At 41.7% G+C, this 20958-nt stretch overlaps 3 protein-coding genes across 5 annotated transcripts in view; 1 reads left to right on the forward strand and 2 right to left on the reverse strand.

Annotated features, from left to right (window-relative positions):
* Positions 1-100: 100 nt before the first annotated feature.
* On the reverse strand, positions 101-5905 carry LOC113590002 (peptidase M20 domain-containing protein 2). Of its 2 annotated transcripts, none has more exons than XM_027029932.2 (8): positions 4643-5356; positions 4320-4468; positions 3616-3758; positions 2521-2675; positions 1892-2012; positions 1671-1778; positions 1046-1261; positions 101-406 (listed from the first exon to the last, which is right to left on the reverse strand). In XM_027029932.2, the coding sequence occupies exons 1-7, from the start codon at positions 5042-5044 to the stop codon at positions 1047-1049; spliced, it is 1293 nt and encodes a 430-aa protein (XP_026885733.2). In that variant the 5' UTR covers positions 5045-5356; the 3' UTR covers positions 101-406; position 1046. The 2 variants fall into 2 exon arrangements, with proteins under 2 accessions (XP_026885733.2, XP_026885732.2); XM_027029931.2 differs by lacking the exon at positions 101-406 and adding an exon at positions 5431-5905 and having other exon boundaries at positions 648-1261; positions 4643-5069.
* A 59-nt stretch (positions 5906-5964) lies between these two features.
* Positions 5965-9393, reverse strand: pnrc1 (proline-rich nuclear receptor coactivator 1). Its single transcript, XM_027029936.2, has 2 exons — positions 8280-9393; positions 5965-7659 (listed from the first exon to the last, which is right to left on the reverse strand). The coding sequence occupies exons 1-2, from the start codon at positions 8682-8684 to the stop codon at positions 7168-7170; spliced, it is 897 nt and encodes a 298-aa protein (XP_026885737.2). The 5' UTR covers positions 8685-9393; the 3' UTR covers positions 5965-7167.
* A 2253-nt stretch (positions 9394-11646) lies between these two features.
* rngtt (RNA guanylyltransferase and 5'-phosphatase) overlaps positions 11647-20958 on the forward strand; it is a 76303-nt gene continuing 66991 nt past the window's right edge. The window contains exons 1-8 of one of the 2 annotated variants that reach the window (XM_027029928.2): positions 11647-12366; positions 13155-13264; positions 13428-13531; positions 13656-13744; positions 17125-17200; positions 18246-18498; positions 19446-19555; positions 20478-20579. In XM_027029928.2, the coding sequence (XP_026885729.1) occupies positions 12303-12366; positions 13155-13264; positions 13428-13531; positions 13656-13744; positions 17125-17200; positions 18246-18498; positions 19446-19555; positions 20478-20579 (908 nt within the window). In that variant the 5' untranslated portion in view covers positions 11647-12302. The remainder of the gene's footprint in view (positions 12367-13154; positions 13265-13427; positions 13532-13655; positions 13745-17124; positions 17201-18245; positions 18499-19445; positions 19556-20477; positions 20580-20958) is intronic. The other variant, XM_027029927.2, reaches the window with a different exon arrangement.

Genomic DNA, 20958 nt, shown 5'->3' on the forward strand with positions numbered 1-20958 from the left:
ATTTTATGTAAAAAAAAATGACAAATAGAGCAGCTAGAAACTCTTTCAAACCTCTGTCGTTGTAATGCATCTGAAGATAGTAAAAAAGCAGTACCAAATATACATTGACCAGACACTTTATTAGGAACACGTACCTTGCACCTACACCACTGTGTTGCTAATAGGCACACAGTAGAGGTGCAAAATCGTAACCTGCTGCCACGGTGTGACATGTCACTGTTGTCCCTGACCGCCTGATGATTGCTGTGCAGATATTTCTTGGGTGTTGGACCAGCAGTGACAGTGGCACAGTAGTTGCATGGCATTGCGAACTGTAGCTGGTGTAAATATATTGGGCACAGAAGTGTTGGTGTCACTGCTGAGTTTAGAAAGATTGCCACCCAAAAATGTCCAGCGAACAGTAGCCCTATGGTGGAAGAAAACGAATATCAAGTGTGCTATAACCTCTAACTATACACCATTAAGATTCTTATAAAAAGGATGTGTTTCTAATATAGGGGTAGGGGTGTATGGTTTATTTATATCTGTGAATACACTAAGCAAAATATACTGTGGCTTCCTTTGAAAAATGTCTTTGTTATATTCTTTATTATTATCCCTGCATGAATTTGGCCCCCTTAAACAAAGTATCAATGCATATATACATATTGGTGTTACAGAATTAAAACTTTATTGGAGATTTAAATCAGTTGTGTGAAATCAGGAAACAGCTTTTGTATTTTTGCCTTTCTTATATACTCTTCTCTGGCTCAGTAAAATAACAAGTGCATTTGGTATTTGCTCTTGATATGCATGAACAACGTTCTATATGATTATACAACATTAACCGAATTAAATTGACATTCATTCTTTGCTTTCTACTGTAATAATATTTTCTCTATGTGCATCAAACTTGCTGGCTCTAATTGTCACATTTTTATTTTGCCTGCTATTAACAACACACAAAAATATTCAGTTGCATTAAGAACCATTTTACTGCAGAGACCAAGGGGATGGGTGAATGCAGGCTAAGAGGAAGAAAAGCCAGTGCTCCTAAATGCTGCACCTTAGGATTCGGCAGGTGGCTGAACCGGGCATTTGCGTGGCTGCCGCTTGTCTAGACCTTGGCGCAGGGCTCTCAAGCTTCTTTCCACGCCACTTGTGGCCTCTGTGAACTCCTGCCGGATGCTGGCCAGGACCCCTGGTTGGAAGAGCACATCCACGGCTGTCATGGCCATGGCTTTGGCGGCACGCAGGGTAAAGAACTGAGCTTCCATCGCACCTGAGAGCACCATGGCACAGACAGTATTATACACCAAGGGCAAGATATGAAAGTGAGATGAATTTTATTTTAGAAAGAAGGCAACTAAGAATAAAAGGCTCCAGGTAATGTGTTACTGCTCTAAAATGTGCCCCACAATATCCACTTCAATTTCTGACCTTAAAACTTTTGCACTGTAACTAGATTAGAGGTTTGGGTTTTGTTTTGTTTTAATCACAAACAATGGCTCTGGATCCACACCATATAATAATCCAAAACAGATGATTTTCAAATCTTTTTGCTTTGTTTAAACTTGTATTAGTTGTCTTGAGGCATTTTAATAATCTGCACTCTCCTACTAGAGGTGCTGGGACACACATAATATTATGCTGGCAGGGGGCGTTGTTTCCTACTTTTTTTTCAGACTCACCAGAAGCAGCTGTGTATTCTTCAGTATGACTCAATGCATTGGATCCGATGTAGAAATAAGGGTGAATCCCTGGGACAGCAAAGGTAACGTTGCCAAAATCTGTAGAGCCTAAAATTACAGTGAAATTAAATGCCATTTTGTCTTTGACAAGTTATCTCACTCAAAAGAGAAGCATGTCCATAAGTTACCATAAATTGCCACAAGTTGCCTTATTTTCTTACCAGAGGAATCTTCTGTGACAAACTTCATACCAAGAACTTTTCCATTCTCCTCATACAGGTCTTCCAGAGTCTGGAGCCTCAGGATTTCATAATATTCGTTCTTTGCAAACTGAAGCTCAACCTTCAAGACACATGTTCCAAACTAGCTACTTTAATTCAAGGTGCAGTACAGTTGTTATTACGTTCCCCCTATGTAACTGCTATTTGTCCATATCTGACAGTTTTGTCTTTTTTGTTGATGTTATTACAGCATTTATGTGTAATTATTTACTAAATACAATCAAAAATCACAGTGATGTCTGTGGTTTTCATACAAGGATTCCATCCAGTTCGTTGTGCCCTCTCAGTGCTTGTTGAACAACAACAAGAAGAAATGATAACAAAACTACCCACGTTTGTGTATCCACGTGTTAACATAGGAGATCGTAGCCAAAAGTGTAAAGAGCACTTGCAGTGAATAGGTTATTCCTCACTCTGATAGAAGAGTATTTTCTATTTACATGGTCAAACAAGAGAGCGACAAGCATACCGCACTAACCGACCCACTGATCTAATTATAATATAGAACTAAATAATATAGAACTATATAATATAAAAACTAATGTTTTATTATGGATTGGTGAACAGACCTCACAGCCTGTTGCCATGGCAGCAGCTCGAAAGCAGGCTTCGGCTTTGCCTTTGATAGTAGCAAGGTCTTGGTGGGTGGGGGTGCGTAAATAATACTCCAGCTCGCTGTAGTCAGGTATTATGTTGGGTTTCACACCCCCATGTTTTATGATGCCTAAGGGAGAGACGAAAGTTTAGAAATGCACATCTGCAATGTCTAAGCGAGCTGCCTAACTAGCATTTAACATTTTCTCAAAGAATGTCACTCTGAATCAAGTCATGTTTGTTTTTCAAATAAAAAGACTGAAACCACTTATTTATAGGTTACACAATCTCAAATAACTATAAGGGTAAAGGGTAAATATAATCTATTTGTGAATGATTTCACATATCAGGTCATGCCCAAAGAAGGTGAAATAACATGGCTAATGACAAAGTATACTGGGCTAAGGGTTCATGCCACCCTCCAACATCCACAGAAACCCTGTCACCACCTCTGAGTCAGATGGTCCGATTCAGCACTCCAGACAGCAAGCAGCAAGGTTAACACACACACACACACACACACACTCTCTCTCTCTCTGTCTCTCTCACTGGCTAGCAGGAAAAAACTGAATTGCGAAATCTTTCAATCGTGAAATCTTTCACAATTCAGGGAGGTTGCTTTAAGCCTTCTTTCCTCTTTCTACGTGATCAGTTTCTGACGTTATGTGCACTGCTGTTATATTGTACTTACTTTCACTTTCGATATTTGAGGCCTTCACGAGCCAGTTACAGACAAAATTATAACTGATTTTTGTTTTTTGAAAATCAGCCTGATCGCTTTGATCCAGTGTTCTCTCATCTAAGTGAACATCTTTTGAATGAATAAACTTTAGAAAACTCCGAAGTTTGCAGGAATTACAGGTGGCCCAAGTCATTGCATCATGGATATAGACGAAATAATTTAGAATTACTAACCCTAGATTAACTTCACTGCGGTACTTACCTAATTTTCTAATTTATATCGTATTTTACAGGCGAGTTGCTTGCAGCGCAACGGTTTGTACATTTGGAGATTATTAACATCCTTTCAGATTAGCAGGTATGCTTAACCTCCCACTGCCGTTGCTCACCGTGCATCCTCCAGTCCGGCCGAAACTGCTGGCGGAGCACCGAGAGGTTACTGTAGGCCAGCACGGCTGCATCCAGTGCATTCACGCCCTCCCAGGGATACGCGGCAGCGTGAGATGCACGTCCATGGTACCTCACCACTACGCTGTAGAGTAATACGTGACACCAGTTACGACGCCGAAATGCTGAGATAACCAAGTTCTACGCAAACCCGCCGACTCGTGAGCGCTAGATATTTAAACATGTGACTGGGTTAGTTGCGCTCAAATCATCGAACACCGAACATGCCGGATTTGGCGCCAGACTCCTTTCATCTGTAATAGTTGTAACTCCTTCACAAAAGCACCTCTGCCGCACTAATGCCTACGTAGGGCTGCTTTTCCTGTAATCTATTCTGGGAGCAGATCACTCACTGCAGCACCGTGATAGCACTGGCATGCAGGCTGAAAGTGGAGCCTCACTCCCGGTACTGGATCACAACTTATCCCAAAAACAAACAAGGCGTTTGTTTACAATGTCTGCGAGTCAAAGGGAATAGTACATTGAAAGATTTCAAAACTAGCCCATAATATTAAACTAACCCACAACACAGAAATAACACAATTAATACATATTAGAGAAATAACATTTCTACACATGGGCCTAAGTAAAATTTAAAATGGTAGTTGGGGTGAATGTAACATTCGCAGTGTGTAGTCGAGCGTACTCATGTACGGCCACAGTTGGGAGATAAGTAGCGTCCTCCTGAGAGGGGTGCACCATTAATACGACATCCAGGCCCTCAAAGGCCCCATCCTGCAACATATCAATCTTTCCGCCTCCATCTTCTTCGGCTGGGGTCCCCAGAACAGTCACCTGACAGTTCAACAATTGCCCATTACTATACACTCTGTACATTTTCTTCTAACATGCACATTTCATAATTAAATATGTATAACAATGATACAAATATATTTTAATATTACTTATAATATAGTGCACCATATTTGTGCATTTATCAGTGTGAAGATTTTATCTACAAAGGCGCACCTTTACATGCATGGGGCATTCTGGAATGCTTTCCACAGCGGCCTTGAGGCCGACAGCTGCAGCAACTCCAGCCTCTGCTATCAGGTTGTGGCCGCAGGCGTGTCCTATTCCGGGAAGAGCGTCATACTCACACAGGAATCCGATGTTTACTGTAGGGCTGCCATCTTTACCACCCACTCTTTCCCATGAGGCGCGAAAGGCAGTTTCAAGTTTAAATCGTGGCTCGACGCTCCATCCAGATTCTTCTTTGAAAAAACAGACCAGTGTGTCGTGAGCCTGTTTCTCTTCATATGCTAGCTCGGGGCAACGCCATATGTCTGATCCTAACTGATGAAGCTTGTCTTTTGCTTCGTCAATGGCACTGCAGACCTGCTGCTTCAATGCTTGGATATTCCCAGACATTTCTTCTTGCAAGGTGCTGCTTACACTTCAACGAACAAGAAAAAAATGAACCCAAGATGACAAAAGGTCAATGAGCAGTTCTTGAGATTGCTCAAGTTTATAGGTCAGTAAATCGATTACAACACAATGATCATAAATGCCTAAGCAAACTCTGATAAGATAGTCCTCAGCAGTGGGGGCTGACTACTGTCAGTAATGTGAGCTGTTGCCACTAGCTGGGCATTGTGGGCAGTGGAGTCTGATGGACTGCATACCATATCTCAGGGTCATCAAAAATTTAAGTAGATTAACAATACTGAAACAAACCATTCCTTGTTGCTGTCCTGTAATGAGTGGGAAATACATAAATAGAAGTTGAAATAACATCTTATTAATGGAAAGGGTACCTGATTTAAAGCAGGTAGTGGTGAAGGGGTTTCCGTTTGTCCACATTAGAATAGTTGGGCAGGAGAGCAAAGATCCAGCCTCTGGTTCAACTTATCTGATTTGTTCATTATTAAAGCACTTCATGCGCTGAATCAGGATTCCAGGGCTGGCACATGACAGCTCTGCCATAGGTAGAGTGCTAATCCAGTCAAGACATTGTAAACTGGAGCAGGGCAGAATATTATGCAACAGTGCACCACTGCGTTGGCAGTACCTGGGTGTTGTATAATCTTATGTCTGTAGTAGAACACCACTCCACAACAGCATTCTGGGGAAGAGCAAAGCACAAAGCGCTTTGGTAACTAATGGGAATGGACTGAAGCTCAATGCTGCATAACTGCTGCAAATGGTGTAATATTATGTCACTTCCTAATTAAAGCCACTCTTTTATCCTCCTGTCTTAGCAGAGCACATATAGGTATTTGATAGTAGGAAGAGCCAACAAGAAAAATTGTAAAAAAAAAAAAAAAAAAAAAAGCCAAACAATTCTGACATAAGGGGGTGGCCAAATTCTTTATTTACTTATTTTCAGTTTTAAAAAATGAAACAAATCAGAATGTTTCCTTAACCAATTAGATAAATGGGAATGCAAATTTGTTTTTTTAGGTTAAAACATACTGCAGTCAAAAGTCTGAAAACAATTATTGTTGCAACAAAAAAAGTGTTGGGTTTGGGTAATGCAAAAATGTCTTAAGCTGTGTGACAAAAATGAAGAGGAAAAAAAGATGCTGGTAGTTGCCTGGCTTTCTTACAGACAGGAAAACACATCAGGACGCCCAACCCTTCTCTCCCGCAGTAAACACTTCATGACATCAAACCGCTCTCCCTCAGTAAACACCATGCTCAATATGACAACATTCGTTTGAAGAAACCAGGATAAGGACTGCACTGGCTATGGAAAAGAGCATAAAAATAACAATAAAAAGTGCCCTTACCCAAGACAAAATAGATCAGTGCTTGCAGATGAGGAAAGAACCATGAGTTTTTCAGGACTGCATGTTTGCTATTTGTCCATTTAGTTTCGGTTGTAGGCAGTGTACCTCATATGAAACCAGAGTCCTTTCGTTTGGACTTTCACATTTCCTCAGTTGATCGCCACACCTCACTGGCCAGGGCAGACCCGTCGTAGACTCACACGGGCTCTCTGCACGGGGCCCTTGAGCATAGCAGCCATAAGACGTGTGGGTGGGTTCACGGAACCGTACATCACCACACTCTTGTCATTTCTCACACCTCCATGGGACCCGTGTTGGTTTTTCAGTCTTGTGCAAAATTGTAAGCAGACCTCTTAAATGCAGTGTCCCAAATGGCTCCTGTAGCTTATCAGTACACTTTAAAAAAGCATACCACCAGATCATGATGTACCATGATGACTGTCATCAAATGACTAATAAGCCTCAGTAACAAAACTAAATTTACTCTTATGTTAAAATAACATCAAAAAAATATACACATATATTACATGTCTTACAGTATTTACACAAGTTTGTTTAAAAAAACAAAAACAAAAAAAACAACACAAGGCCGCTTCATCAACACAAAAGCAAGACATTTTTTTTTACATTACGGTAAAAACTCAATACTTCCTGTTGCAACAAACTATGTTTCCATTCCTTTACTGTCCAATGCCAATTTATTATTAAGGTGTGCAGGCGTCAGTTTAGAGTTCAGATGAGGATTTTTTTCCTACTCAAAGGTTATTGCTTGGCTTGGACCTTGAGCAGTGTTTTTAGGTGCACGGACATCTGCTCCCTGTTGCTGTCGGAATGCTTGGGCCCGCTCTCGCCCACCCAGTGACTGGGCGGTTTGGGCAGCACACTCGGAGACGGTGGCTCACTGAACTTGGCTCCAGCATATGTCTTCTCCCCATCTCTGATACTCTCTTCGGTTGAAGAATCGGTCAGACACAAGCCGGCTTTGCCGGGAGTGTCCGCCGAGCTCAGGGGCCTCTTCCCTTCCCTGCGGGTGGATGGGAGGAGTGACAGGGGGCTCCCGTGACCTTTCTCGCTGGTGCTGTCGCTCTCACAGCAACTCGCTGATGGGTCAACCACGGGCACGTTGGTGGGTCTGCTCTTCTGGACGCGCGCTTTCAGGTTAGGAGCATGCTGCTCGTGTTTGTGCAGACCATGGACAGACTGCCCATTCGACAGGCTTCCTCTTTCCACTCTTCCTGTTTTGGATTTCAGCAGCTGAGGACAAAGGAATGAACCAGAACGTGAGAATCACAAAGCAGATAAGAAAAACAAATTGGTTCTAAACTGATAAGTCTAACTGCACTTTTTTAAATGCACACCAAAAAGGACTTGCACGTAGGTCCAGTCCCCTATGCACCGTCACGGTCGGGTTGAATATAAACAAGCATATTATAAATGAATTATATTAACCGAGGGCGGAAACGTATGTTCGTCAAGCGTCGTACAACCCAACACCGTTCTGCACATGACCCTGATTACGGAAGTTGATGACGTCGATTTTTTCCACGGTTGTCCCGCTTATACAGGACGCGGAACCAAGTAGTCCAATACAGGCGACAAGCTTCTACTTACACAACAACAAAGGCTTGGGTAGCCTGTTATAATGCCTTATTTGGCTGCAAATCAACAACGAACCACGATAAACACCTATGAAAATAGGTTACACATCTATGACAACCATAAAAGTACATCTGGCCATTACGTTGCCAGTTCATGAACTGGTTCGTTGACCAATTTTCTTCTGCAAAATAATTTCAACGCAAGAACACCATGACCTTAGAGTAACTGAAACGACTGCTAGGATAAAAGATTAGACGGTGCGCAGCTTTATTCACCTCTTTTTTGGACCCTGTTTTTAAATGTACTGCCGTACTCCCTGCGGTGCGGTTGGACGGAAGCTCCGCATTCGTCGTTGCGGGAGATTTGGACCTGGCTTTAAAGGCGGTGTTGTTGTTGTTGTTGATGTCCGCCAAACGCGCGGGATTGTTTCTCAGCAGCGACTGTTTCTGGTGAACTTGGGCTTGATGTTTGCCTTGGAGACCTGTCGTCATGCGAACTCTGCGACCTCCTTTTTTGAACAGAGCTTGTCTTGATTTGTTAAGGTTGCTTCCGACGCGGGGAGAAGCCAGAATCGATGGTTTGTTGTTCTCGACGTTGTCGAGACTTGATTCGATATGATGACCGAGTGTTTCGCCCAGCATGATACCAAAGCCACCGTACGGTGGTATGGGTGGATACATTGAAGGCCAGAATTAAATATTGATATCTAAATGACTAGCCAACTCAACGGTTAGCTACACTGATGAACAACTCCAAATTAAAGGGGCTAGCTAGCTAGCAAGTTTTGTTGCTACACTATAGTTAGCCAGCTGGCTAATAGTATTCCTGGCGACGAAAAAACGCATTTAGGAGTTCCCGAAATGCTGGGCTGTTTTTCTTGAAGGCAAGAATAACTCTGTCGAAATCTTTAGCAATAACTGCCGATTCCGTTGTTACTGAAACCGACGAGAGGCAAGAATAACACAAAAGTTTCCGTCGAGATGGCGCAGCTAGGTCCGTCTTCTGAAATGGCGCAGATGCTCGCAACTTCCTGGTCGTCGAACCACAGACAAACACGCCCACCGGAGAACAAAGGAAAACAAGAGGGAATAACAAAGTCCTTTGTTTCTCAAAACAGATCAAATAAAAAGCTATAAGTAAAAAAAGGTAGCTAAATAGCTATCAGTATCGAAGGAAAGTTTCATTAACGCCTGAAAATTGAAGCTAGCTACTTAACGTGTACCTTAACTCGACAGACTATTTATGTCTTGCACTTTTCATATACAATAGTACTAATGCATTTTCTTCTCAATAGCTGCGCGAGAAAATACTTTCAGTTAGCAAAAATAAAACTTGTTGACCAGAGCACTTTAAAATTACCAGTACGCACGCCTCTGGGTTAATTCAAGCCAGTCAAGTTCAACAAAGCGTGGCGCTCCTCCCATAATCGAAACCACGTCACAAAGGATGCACGAGTGGAATTTCCAAAATTGACCATTCCATCCGGTGCATTACGTAATCGAAGTTTTGCCTACAGACGGACTTGTGACCCTAACGTCTTTATTCAATCTTTTGTTTTATTGACCGCGTTACAAAACGTTTTACCTTGCAACAAAATTCAAACCATTGTAACATTTTGCTAACAATTGTGCTTTGCTTAATTTCTCATTTCTCCCTGAAGTTCCTTAGCAGGGAGAGCGTAACATCTGGAATACACATACACTTACTTTCTGATTGAGATGCTTCACATAGACTTATCGTTGTTAACGTAAATAAAAGATGGTTTTCTTGGAAGGAACCGGTGGCAGACTTTTATTCTAATTTTCTAATTCTTTCAAATGTATGTACTTTTTAAAAGACTTCTTTACAGCAATGTACTTCTTGGGTTGTTTATGGGAAGCTGATGGAGTTCTAAATGCAGGGTATTGATTCGGCCTTATTAGGACTTGTTATTTATTCTTTAAAAAGTTATTTATTATTTGTTTTAATTTTTAAACATTATTTATTCTTTATATTTCCCCTTATTTAAACTAGAGTCAGACTTAGTGGCGGATCATAAGGGTAAGCCACAAAATACACAACATTAAATGTTCCTCCTCACCACCACCCAAGGAGGTAAAATAGCACATTAGTATTTCATCTTTCTAAAATGATACATTTGCATTCTGTTCCTATACTGATCTTCGAGGAGGCTGGCTGGTTGCACTTGCACTCTTCTGCTCAGGGTGCCTGGTTGGATAAGCTACAGCAAATCTGCCAAGCAACAACTAGTGCTGTGTTGCTGGGGGAAACTCCTATCACACGACCTCCAGCACCATCTTACTGTGACTGGTGACATTCATTGCCACCTGTCCTCAAACACCACCATTCTCAGACAATACATTGCAGTAAAATATATATTTTATTCCTTTGGATTAAACACAGAAGGTGATATTCAGTGTTAATGAGTAACATTAGAGTGCTTGCCCAATACATGTTGAAAATGAGGTCTACACATTCTAGATTACAAAATCTCTAGAAAATTGTCCTCAAGTTTTTGTTTTGTTTTTTTTTTACCCATAATTTAGTTTTCTAGTGTTTATATGAAATTGTCATATAGAAAATTTATTAATGGGCTAATAGGTTAATGACATTTCTGATTGACACAGTTCAATATTTGAAATTATTACTCATATAGAAGTTCAATATTATGCCATATGCAGTTACTCTTTGCCTTATAGCTTTTATTTTATTGGATGGTGTGGTAGTGATACTTTTATATTTCATTCATATATTATTTTACACATGTATTTCACTTTATTTGTGTTCATAATGATCTGTTTTAAGGATTTTGAAAAGTTAATGCTCTGGCTTTGTGTGTAAGAGGGTCTTACAAGCAAGTACACTCTGGTAAGGTAGGCCCCTGTGCAAGCTCCTGGGCCTCTGAGCAATGCCCTTAATCCTAAATTGCTCAAGTTGTATTCAGTCATAATTGTAAGTCACTTTGAATAAAAGTGTCAGCTAAATGCCATAAATGTAAATGTAGGCGTGACCTTTACTGCACTGGATCAGGGATAATGCAAGAATTGTAACTGTAACTGGGCAGAAATGTAAATGGAGTATTGCCTCTTTTTGTGGCCAATAAAGTAAGTCTTGTTTGTTTCTGATGACCAGTGAAGGGTGACAACACTCATGCAGGACCTTTAAAATGTATTTATGAAGTGCCTTCTTTGGGGATGGTTTGTGCTGGATAAACACATGCTCCCTGGGTGTGAGTGCTAACTTCACTATGCCTTGGTATATTTCTTGATCAATGCTAAAGAACACTAACAACCATCACAATGGTATATTCTTCAGTTAGACAAATATAAAATTAGTAAACCAAAAAAAAAAACCCCATTAAAATTAATTTGCGGTCTGTGGCAAATGTTCACATATATCTGTCTTAAACAAAGAGCAGCAGTTATGACCTTTTAACTTCTAAAGCTTTTTAAATCTATTTGTTCGTTCGGTTGCTTTGTTTTTAAGCAGGCCAATAGACTTTCCTCGAAGATTTCACACAGGCCTCTTTATTCTCTCATTGAGCACCCTCTACTGGTTCCCTTATAAATCAAAGGACGTCATCTTAGAAATTAATCACTCCCACTGCCAATGGTTTGTTGTTGGTCTTTAATTATGCGTCGATTCCTTCAGAAAACCTTTGAGGCGAACTTTTTGTCATCGTCATTATTTATCGCTTGTGCTCCTGAACGATCCATTACCCATCCAAATTATACAGTAAACGAATAAAGTTTTATTGTAAACCAGGATTATCTAAAATTTGGTTACTTCTTGCTTTACCATAACAAATACAGAACAGTGGTGCGTCAAACGCACACGTGACCGTTCCATTTCGATGGAGGCTTTGAAACAGCGTATCGACATACTAATGTTTCGGATCATCGGATGTTTCGACACAGTTTCGAAACGATCTTTCGAGCTTTGTATCACTACTTTGTAGTATAGATGGTGGGTCTGTGAGTGGGCTCTTCGTGGAATTTGCTCCTTTTAATTTATACTAGAAGTGCGAACATTTTGATGAGAAAGCAAACTGGACACGATATTTTAATAAACAAGGCTGTTGGCAAGAGGCTAGTTGCTAATACTGCTAGTTATTATTTGGAGGCCGAGGCAGCGGATCACGAGGGGACCAGAGGACCGCGCTCGAGGGCTGATCTCCGGAGTCTCACCGATGTTCCGTTAGCCTAGTTGGCTAACCTAGCTAACCTACAGTTTCAAAGGAATATACCCAGTTAACGTAACTGATTTGCGACACCGCTCCAGAACATCTGTCGGAGACCATGTCACATACGGGACCACCTCCTCGATGGCTAAATTGCCCTAGAAGAGGCCAACCTGTAGCTGGTGAGCAACCGTTAAATTACTTTAAGCAAATGTTAACATCTGAGCTCGCTAGCCAGCTACCGAGTAAGCTAATATTGGTAGCTACGTTGGTTTAGATGCCCAGCTAGCTGACGTTAATAGATTTGCAGCGCTAGAATACTATCGTAATGTTGTAGATAATTAGTAAAGTTAGCTAGCTAGTTTACTGTTGTAGATTACAATTAGGTAAAGGATGTTCTGTAAAAGCAGCACGTCTTTCTTACGCTTACTATTAAACAAAATCTACCAAAGCTGCGACCATTGCACCGTGGTAGATAGCGTGTTAGCTGGCTAGCAAAACAGCTAGCTAGCAAGTTTCAACGTATTAGGCTGGCTAGCTTAGCCATCTAAATTAGCTGCTCCAACTGGTTAATGCAAATGTTTTTCAAGCCAATTTGCTAGCTGTGTTTTTATCTAAATGTAGCTGTATTGCACTACGTGTAAAAACAAACAGCAACTGTGTTATTCATATTCAGTATAATTAAGATTTTGCCATTAGAATCGTGGCATCAAAAGACAAAGCAGTCAACTGAATACAAGACGTGTTTGCTGAAATGCTTTGGATTAGTGCGCACCAGATTAGGTTAGCAAACAGTTCAACGTCAAAACGTCATTTGACCCGTCTGGACAGTTGCTTCAGATAGCTTTCACGTTTTTTAATGGCATTGGTTGACTCTATTTTTGTCATGACTTTTTGTGTTGTTAATGCCATAATTTAAAGAGTATATTACAAACTTCATTCTGTCTCCTCCAACTCAATTATTATGTAGGTAAATTTTTACCGATGAAAACCATGCTGGGGCCCAGATATGACGGCACAGTTCCAGAGGAGAATCGGTTCCATCCAAGTATGCTGTCCAATTACCTAAAAAGTCTGAAGGTATGCTGGAACTTTCCTTGCAGTATGTGTTTCCATGTTCTGTTGTACCCCTGGATTTGTCATTGCCAATTGTAAGACTATTAGGTATATTGTGAATGAATGAGATACCGTTACAAAATTGATATGTAATGCATGTATGTGCATTTCCATTTTTTGTCTTCAGGTGAAAATGGGCTTGCTGGTTGATCTAACCAACACCACCCGCTTTTATGATCGAGCAGAGATTGAAAAAGAAGGCATCAAATACGTGAAACTTCAGTGTAAAGGGTATGTCTCTGGTGTCATGAATTAGTATTTTTTCTTTCTCTCCATACTTTTGACATTCTGAGTCCCTTTGAATGGGAGTATTTTTTGTTGTTATGCAGGGTAATGTAATTTTCTTCCTATACAGTCATGGGGAATGTCCCACCACAGAAGCTACAGAGATGTTCATCAGATTATGTGAAAACTTCATGCAAAAAAATCCCACTGAACTCATAGGTAAGTTTAAGGCCTTTACTTAAACTTTCATAAATACAGAATTGTGTGTTTTTAAGCAATTGCAAAACAATTTCTATTATCAGTTTCTGTTGATTATCGTGAGAGGGATACCTTTTTATTTACTCGTCATTGTAATATCAAATTGTTTAATGTTATTTTAGCAGTTTAGAATAACAAATGATTAATCACAGTCAGAATTTTGCAGTCTTTAATTAACCATGAACTGGGAATAGTGTGTTCATTTTTGCCAAGTGTGAATATGTAGACAAATGTGAATTGCACTGGCATTACAGGTTATTTGTCTTTGTGGTTCTTATAAAACAAGGCTCTTTTATCAAGGCTCTTAAATAGATTTTTAGCAGCATATACATTTCTGTGGAAGTCTCCTTTGTTGAATTCTTGACTGTTCTGTGCATGCGTCAGATGATGTGCTACTTAGATAAAAAAAACTTGATGGTTCTGACTTTGCACGTTTTTTTCTTTGAGGCATGAAAAAAGATTGAGCCTAAATGAATGATTGATTAAATGAATGGTTTAATTAAAAATAAATTATTGGTATAATTACTTTTTACACTTTTTAAAAAGTTGTCTGTAAAATTAATCTTTCTAGTTATGGGGAGCTTTATCCTTTATCCTTGGTGATGAGGAATTCTGCTTTTGCCACTTTTATTTTATTTTTAGTGCATTGAGTCTTTTCAGCATTTTAAAGAGGTAGCCTACAGTGAAATAGGTGTATTTCAAGTGGGGAAAGAAAACAAAACCCTCCTCTCGTCCAGTAGGGGGCGTCATTGTACTGTTAAAATGATGTGTGGAGAAAATCGTGCTCAGTGGTAAACTGATGATTCCAGTGTTGGAAGTTATAGAATTTTGTGAAGGAATATTATGATGTGCAGGGACTCTTTAGGTGTTTTACGCTTGTCCCTTGACCTTGGTCCACAATTAAATTACATTTTTTTTTGGTTTGAAGAATTTATTTTTTTTACCTCTGCTTTTCATCAAGCATTTTGGATAAAACCGGTAGCAAGTGCACAGTGATGCAGTATATGATGCTTTAGGCATACTCTGGTTCCCTGACGCATTCTAATCTTAGATTCAGCCCCCAGCTGACATGTTAAAGAACTTTCTAGATGCATGGCAGAATTTCTCCTGGCATTTTTATAATGGGTGAAGGAGGTGAATAAAATACCAGGTGGCTATTTTAAAAGACTCCATCTGTATTTCACACTGCAGGTGCCTCATTGTATTAATGTAGTGCCTGTGGGGAATGTTTTCTTTTTTGCCAGATTGTATGTTTAAAGTACCATTTATGTTGTAATTTTTGGCTCTTTTATGGGAAAACAGTGGAGCTGTGTGTGTCAACAGTACTCAGGCTGCAGAATTGAGCTCTATGGATCAAAAAACCATATGCGAACAAGAATCTCTTCATATTTTCTGTCTTTCTTTTTTTTTTCTTTTTTTTGCTGCCCAAGATCAGCTCTTAAAATTGTGTCCTGTATGCAGTCTGATGATTCACACAACACAGGTGTTCACAGAGTGTGCTGTGCCTGTGTGTAGAAATAAACAACTTCTCCTAATTACAATCATTAGTGTGTATGCTGAACTCCTTGATGTGCAATGCTAGCTGTAATGGACTTGTAAAATATAGGTGCTAAATGTAGCTGCTTCTCTGTAGAGAGTTTTTAGTTTTTTTCTTCATTGTCTCCTAGAACTATTACTGCCTCTGGATTGCTGCCAGCATGGTGATTTCTTAAAGCAGATCATGCATTGCTTGTCCTCACCTGACTGTCCTTTGGTTGTTTTGTGTGCCCCTGGTATGTGTCATTCTCTCCACTGCCCTGGAGGAGGCACTCTTTTGCTCCAACTCATCCAATAGTGATGTAGCCTGTTCAGCCACCCATGCCACCCAATTCCACCTCCCAGCGCTGAACTGTACACAGCATAGTGGAGGCCTCAGGGGTGGAATATATGAATTTTATTGTTATCGCTGCAGAGACTGGTTATTGGTGCTGCTGTGGAAACGACCCCTCTAGGGACTGGGGGGCAGTTGGGTGGGGAGAAAGAGGGGCATGAGGAGGGCCGAAGCAGCTTATCATCATTTCTGAAGATAAGAAAGAGACATGTATGTTGTCTGCAAAGTGCGAGCATCTCTAACAAGGATGGCATCTCTACGAGTGATCACCAAGTGGTGTTGCTGGGAGAGTGGACGTGTGTGTAAGCACAGAGGACCCTGTGATGAAGGCAGATGCTGAGAGATGCTGTGGCTTGTATTAAACTGCTATTTTAAGGGTCCTCTATAGGTTGTGAAGGTTGCAAGCTTTTATTTTGTCATATGAGTCCTAATGGTTTTACAGTATGAAAATTATGTATCCGATCTTGCTTTCAGGGCTTGCATTATTGTGACTGTGCATTCATTAATCTTAAATAAGAAGGCTAGGGTTACTTGTTTTTGTTTGTTTAATTATGAGTTAAAAATATGGACACAGCACAAAATTACCTTGTTAAGTCTGTTTCCATTCAATTTATGATGTTCAAAATATGAACCTGACCTTTCTCTCCTCTCTTTCATAATTAAATGGCAAATTATTTTCTAAAGCCATTTTTTCTCCAAAGTCCTTTTAGTTTCTTACACATTTTGATTTCTCACCTTTTCTGTTTTTAATATTCTCTGATAAGTAAAAGTTATAAATATTAAAAGGATCAGATGGTGCTGTATTTGTACAACTGAAGGAGAACAGTGATGGAGGACAGCCGGTTCCAAATCGGAGCTTTGTTTTGGTCAGCTTCCGCACAGTGGGCTAATAAAGAGTCAAGAGTGGGTTTGTTTTCCCCTGTTCTTCAGAAGGTACAAACTCATCAACTCATCAGGCTGAGGCGGGTGGGGGTCTGAGCATGGATGGCTAGCAGGCATTCATCACTACGAGACAAGCATGGAGAGAGAAAACAATAGGTCATGTTGGCGAGTGTGAGCAGAAAGGTGGTTGAGTGGAGCAGTTAGGAACTGATTGAATGAGCGGGGAAGAGGAGAGAAGGCAAGGATTCATGGATTTGGAAGATTAGAGAGCAATGACGGGACGACACGAGAAGGAGGGTGGGGCTTAGTGACACTCCACTCCCTTCCCACTGACTGAGTACCCATGAGATCTCCTGACCTGAAGCATGATCAGGACGATGCCTCATCAATCTCATGATTACACAGGAGCAACAATTGCAGACATCTTGCATGCATCTAATAAGACAGTGACTGAGACTGAGGGGGGGGGGGGGGGGGGGAATGGGAGCGACCAATCCCGTTGTAAAACACAGATGGCTGGTTGAGAGATGGAAGGGGCAGGCAACTGAATAAGATGGACAGAGCTTGTTCATGCTGTCTCTCCCCACAGGTGTCCACTGTACCCACGGCTTCAACCGGACAGGCTTTTTGATCTGTGCCTTCCTGGTGGAGAGAATGGACTGGAGGTGAGGGGTGGCGGGTGTGCGTGCATACAACTTTCTACTTGTGTCTGTGTTTGCTTGCGTCATCCACCAACCTCTCAGACGGTCTGGAAATGAACAGCCCAAGAATAGAAATGCTAAAGTCTTCATGCCATGACCTGGTGTCCAGACCTTCTCTGTGCTCGGGAGAGGTGTTGCACTGCAAAGTTGTCACCCGTGGGGCAAAATGGGAACTCAGCCCTGTGAAGTCTTACTAAAAATCATTGGGCGATGTGACGGCCTCTACTACATATTACGCTGTGGTTCTGTAGGTGTGGTGTCATAAAAATCCCATGATTCCTGGTAAAATTATTCTTAAGGTAACTTTGCTCTGTGAAGGGAGAGAAATATAACGGGAAAATTGTCAATGGTCTTTGCAGAAAGAGGCTGATTTCTACATCATAGAATAGCTGATGTCTGTAGGCTCTGAGTCAGTCACAGATGGGCTCTGGTAAGGTCACTGTCAGGCAGTCCCTGGTAATCATACTGTAAAGCCTCTTATTTTACACAGGAGAGATGTTAGTATTATTTTTAAAAAGCCATATTGGACTAGGCTGTGTGTGTAATTAATATATATATCAAAAGAAGAAGAAAAGGAAATGTCAAACTTCACTCTCCTTTTGCACTAAAACACTACCAACTAAAATTATTAAGGTTATCCTTTTCATAATCCCATTATTAATTGTAATATATTTGCTCATATATGTAAATATACATACACACACACACACACGTACATTTACACACTTGCACCTTGCAGAGCTGGTTAAAGCACAATCAGGTGTTTATTGCTGATCTGCTACCACCACAGAACTCTGTGTGGGTGGCAGAATCACCTTTAATTATTTAGTTGTTGGTCCTGGTCATGTTTTTGTGTTACATGTCCTGATCTTTCATTCATTATTGCCAGTGTTAATAATGGTGTGTAGTGTTATTAGTGTGTAACTAGTGTCTTGGCAGAAGATAAGCAGGTGGGCTCTTGCAGTGCTCCAGCGTGCAGCAGTGCAGTGTGTTTCTGTCTGGTGTTCAGCGTGGAGGCAGCAGTGTCGGCATTCGCCCAGGCCCGCTCACCTGGCATCTACAAGGGAGACTACCTGAAGGAGCTCTTCCGTCGCTATGGTGACGTCGACGACACCCCTCCTGCCCCTCAGCTCCCTGACTGGTGCTTTGAAGATAATGGTGAAGGCGACGGGGATGACGACGGTACTGTGATTGGCCAAGAGTCTGGCCCCAGCTCTTCGGGTTCCAATCCGGGCAAGAAGAAGAAAGAGAAACTGAAATTGGTGAGGCCCTCTTGTTGTTGTTGTTGTTGTTTTTATTATTCAGGACACAAATGTTGTCTCTATGCAGTCAGTGCCAGTTCCAGCCTGCCTGCCTTCCTTGATCACATCTGGAGCCGATACAGTAGCACTGTGGAACTGAAATGAATGGGTGCGATTTGTGACACCCGAAGCATATGTTAGATCACCACTTGACCCATGTGCTATGTTGCTGTTGTTATAGATATATTTCCAGAAGACATGTGTTTTGCAGGTGTTTTCCTGTTTGCACTCAAGTATGAGGCTGCGGGGCTGTGCGTGCACGATTTCTGTCCTTTCCTTTGTTGGTGGAGAAATCTGTAAAATCAAAGGTTCTGTACCAAACATAAATCATTTGTAAGGTTTTAGACACAAGCTTTGTGGTTTTGACATGTGCACACAGCCAATATACATGTTGTTGTTTTGTTGTTGTCTTTTTTGTTTATATATTCTTAGGAGCTAGCAAGCTTGAAACCTCGTTAGTTAGAGAAGTACCTGTTGCTTAGTGGCTGCAGGCCGCTTCCTCTTTCCTCGTTAGCTAGGCCTGTGTGGAAAGCCCCCTGTAACGGCTATAATGACATTACAGGCCCACACATCCATCGTGCCCATAGCCCGCCGATGGCACAGGATATCAAATCAAGTGTTAGGCAGTTTGAGGACTTCCGCTTCTATTCAGGGGCATCTTTTTGATTCCTCCCCCCCCCCCCCGGCCACCTCCACCTGATTATTAATGTCAGTCATATTTCCTCCCTCTGCTTGGCACTGACTCTGGGAAGGAGGTTTAAGTGAGTTGGCTACGTGTAGGAAGATATGACAAGCTTGTGGATCTGGACTCGTTCCAGCTTTCAAGAGGCTTTTGTGTCTGTTGATGTGGCTACATTTTGTCTCTTGTTGTTATGTCTCTTATTTTAAAGTGTTGTTCTGTGCACCAGGGAGCCGTCTTCTTGGAGGGTGTGTCAGTGAAAGGGGTGACACAGCTGACCACGCAACCCAAACTGGGGCAGGTGCAGCGGAAGTGTCAGGAGTTCTGCGAGTGGGAAAAGTAAGTATGCACGTGTGTGCAAGTGCATGCCTGATTGTGCACAGTGAAAGGTCTTTCATGCTCTTTCCCCCACGCCAAATGAGAACTGTGAGCCAGTTGACCGTTGTGAGGTATCCTCCCTGCCCTGGAGAAGTGAAGCAGCACTGCTGTCTCCTTCACATGCTGCCAGAGGATTCAGACTTATTCAGACTTCATGCCTCTATAACGGGGAATGTGACACGTTTTTCACCTTTTAAAAATGGCACTCCTACTCCTGCAACCCGGAAACGAGCTGGTGCCGAGCACGTCATTAGATGAGTTCATACCTTTACATGTTTGCCTCACTGCCTCCATCTGCTTACCCCCTCCCCACTTAGAACCCTGGAGACACAGTAAGAAGAAATAAGAAAAAACAATATTTTAACCACAGTGTATTTAGAAAAACATTTCCTGTGTATAAACATATTGCGCTGTTCTGACGTATGACCTGTTGTGTTTGGCTGGAAGAGCTTTAAAACGAAAGCCCATTTCCACTGCTATATACCACATTCTACAACCAATTCTGCTCGATGGGGTTGGTGTCAAGCTTGCATCAGTGTGATGTCTGCTGACAGAGTATATGGCTACAAATAACTTCTGTTTGCAGTTCTGCCTACAGAACTGTCCTCTGAACTGTCTGAAAGTGTAGTTGTGCCTTTATTAAGTGACGGCCTCCTTTGTGGAGTAAGAACGCCTTTTGGCACATGGGCCGTCCTCCAACTTCATATTGATTAGCTCTGAGGTGTGAACAGTGAGTCAGGCTGCACTTCAGAGACAAATGCAGCAAACCTTTCTTGGTTTTTTTTTAATTGTCTCAGGGAAGATTAGAAAGTGGTTTGTTCTTTCAAATTGAAAAGTGTTTCACTGTGGTGTGTGTATGTGTACATATGTGTTTGTCTGTCAGGTCTGGGTTCCCTGGTGCTCAGCCGGTGTCTATGGACAGGCGGAACATTCGGCTGTTGGAACAGAATGGGTACAAGGTCAGCTGGAAGGCAGATGGAACACGGTGAGAGTGCGCGCACACACACCCCTTAACAACCTTTCACAAGCTGTTCCATTACAAGCCCCACACAGCCTCCAGGAGCAGGAAGGTTTGGCCAGTCTCCCTTCAAGCCAGGTCACGTTGAAGAACTTCGTCATTACTGCCTCAGCGTGAGTTAATGACCTGTCCCTCTCCAGCCCTTCATGTGAATAAACGGACTGCTGATGCTGTTGATGGCAAAATCAACAGCTCTAGGATGCTTCAGCTTGCTTGTGTAGTCTTGCTGCTGTGGTCCAGAGCTCTGGGGCAGATTGTCTTATTCAGGTTGTCTGCTTCCAGCTACCCAGAGGCAGCGTAAGCCTAAGGGCGGCTGGGAGGAAAGAGCTCAGCCAGCTGACGCTGT

The sequence above is a fragment of the Electrophorus electricus genome, chromosome 8, assembly GCF_013358815.1.
Source record: "Electrophorus electricus isolate fEleEle1 chromosome 8, fEleEle1.pri, whole genome shotgun sequence".
Lineage (NCBI taxonomy): Eukaryota > Metazoa > Chordata > Actinopteri > Gymnotiformes > Gymnotidae > Electrophorus > Electrophorus electricus.

Coding starts and splice junctions, on each gene's coding strand:
- pnrc1 (XM_027029936.2), bottom strand. CDS start 8,684: ATGTATCCACCCATACCACCGTACGGTGGCTTTGGTATCATGCTGGGC. Junction 7,660..8,279: donor AAACAGGGTCCAAAAAAGAG/GTGAATAAAGCT, acceptor CTTTGTCCTCAG/CTGCTGAAATCCAAAACAGG.
- LOC113590002 (XM_027029932.2), bottom strand. CDS start 5,044: ATGTCTGGGAATATCCAAGCATTGAAGCAGCAGGTCTGCAGTGCCATT. Junction 3,759..4,319: donor CCAACTGTGGCCGTACATGA/GTACGCTCGACT, acceptor ATTACTCTACAG/CGTAGTGGTGAGGTACCATG. Junction 2,676..3,615: donor GCCGGACTGGAGGATGCACG/GTGAGCAACGGC, acceptor TCTCTCCCTTAG/GCATCATAAAACATGGGGGT.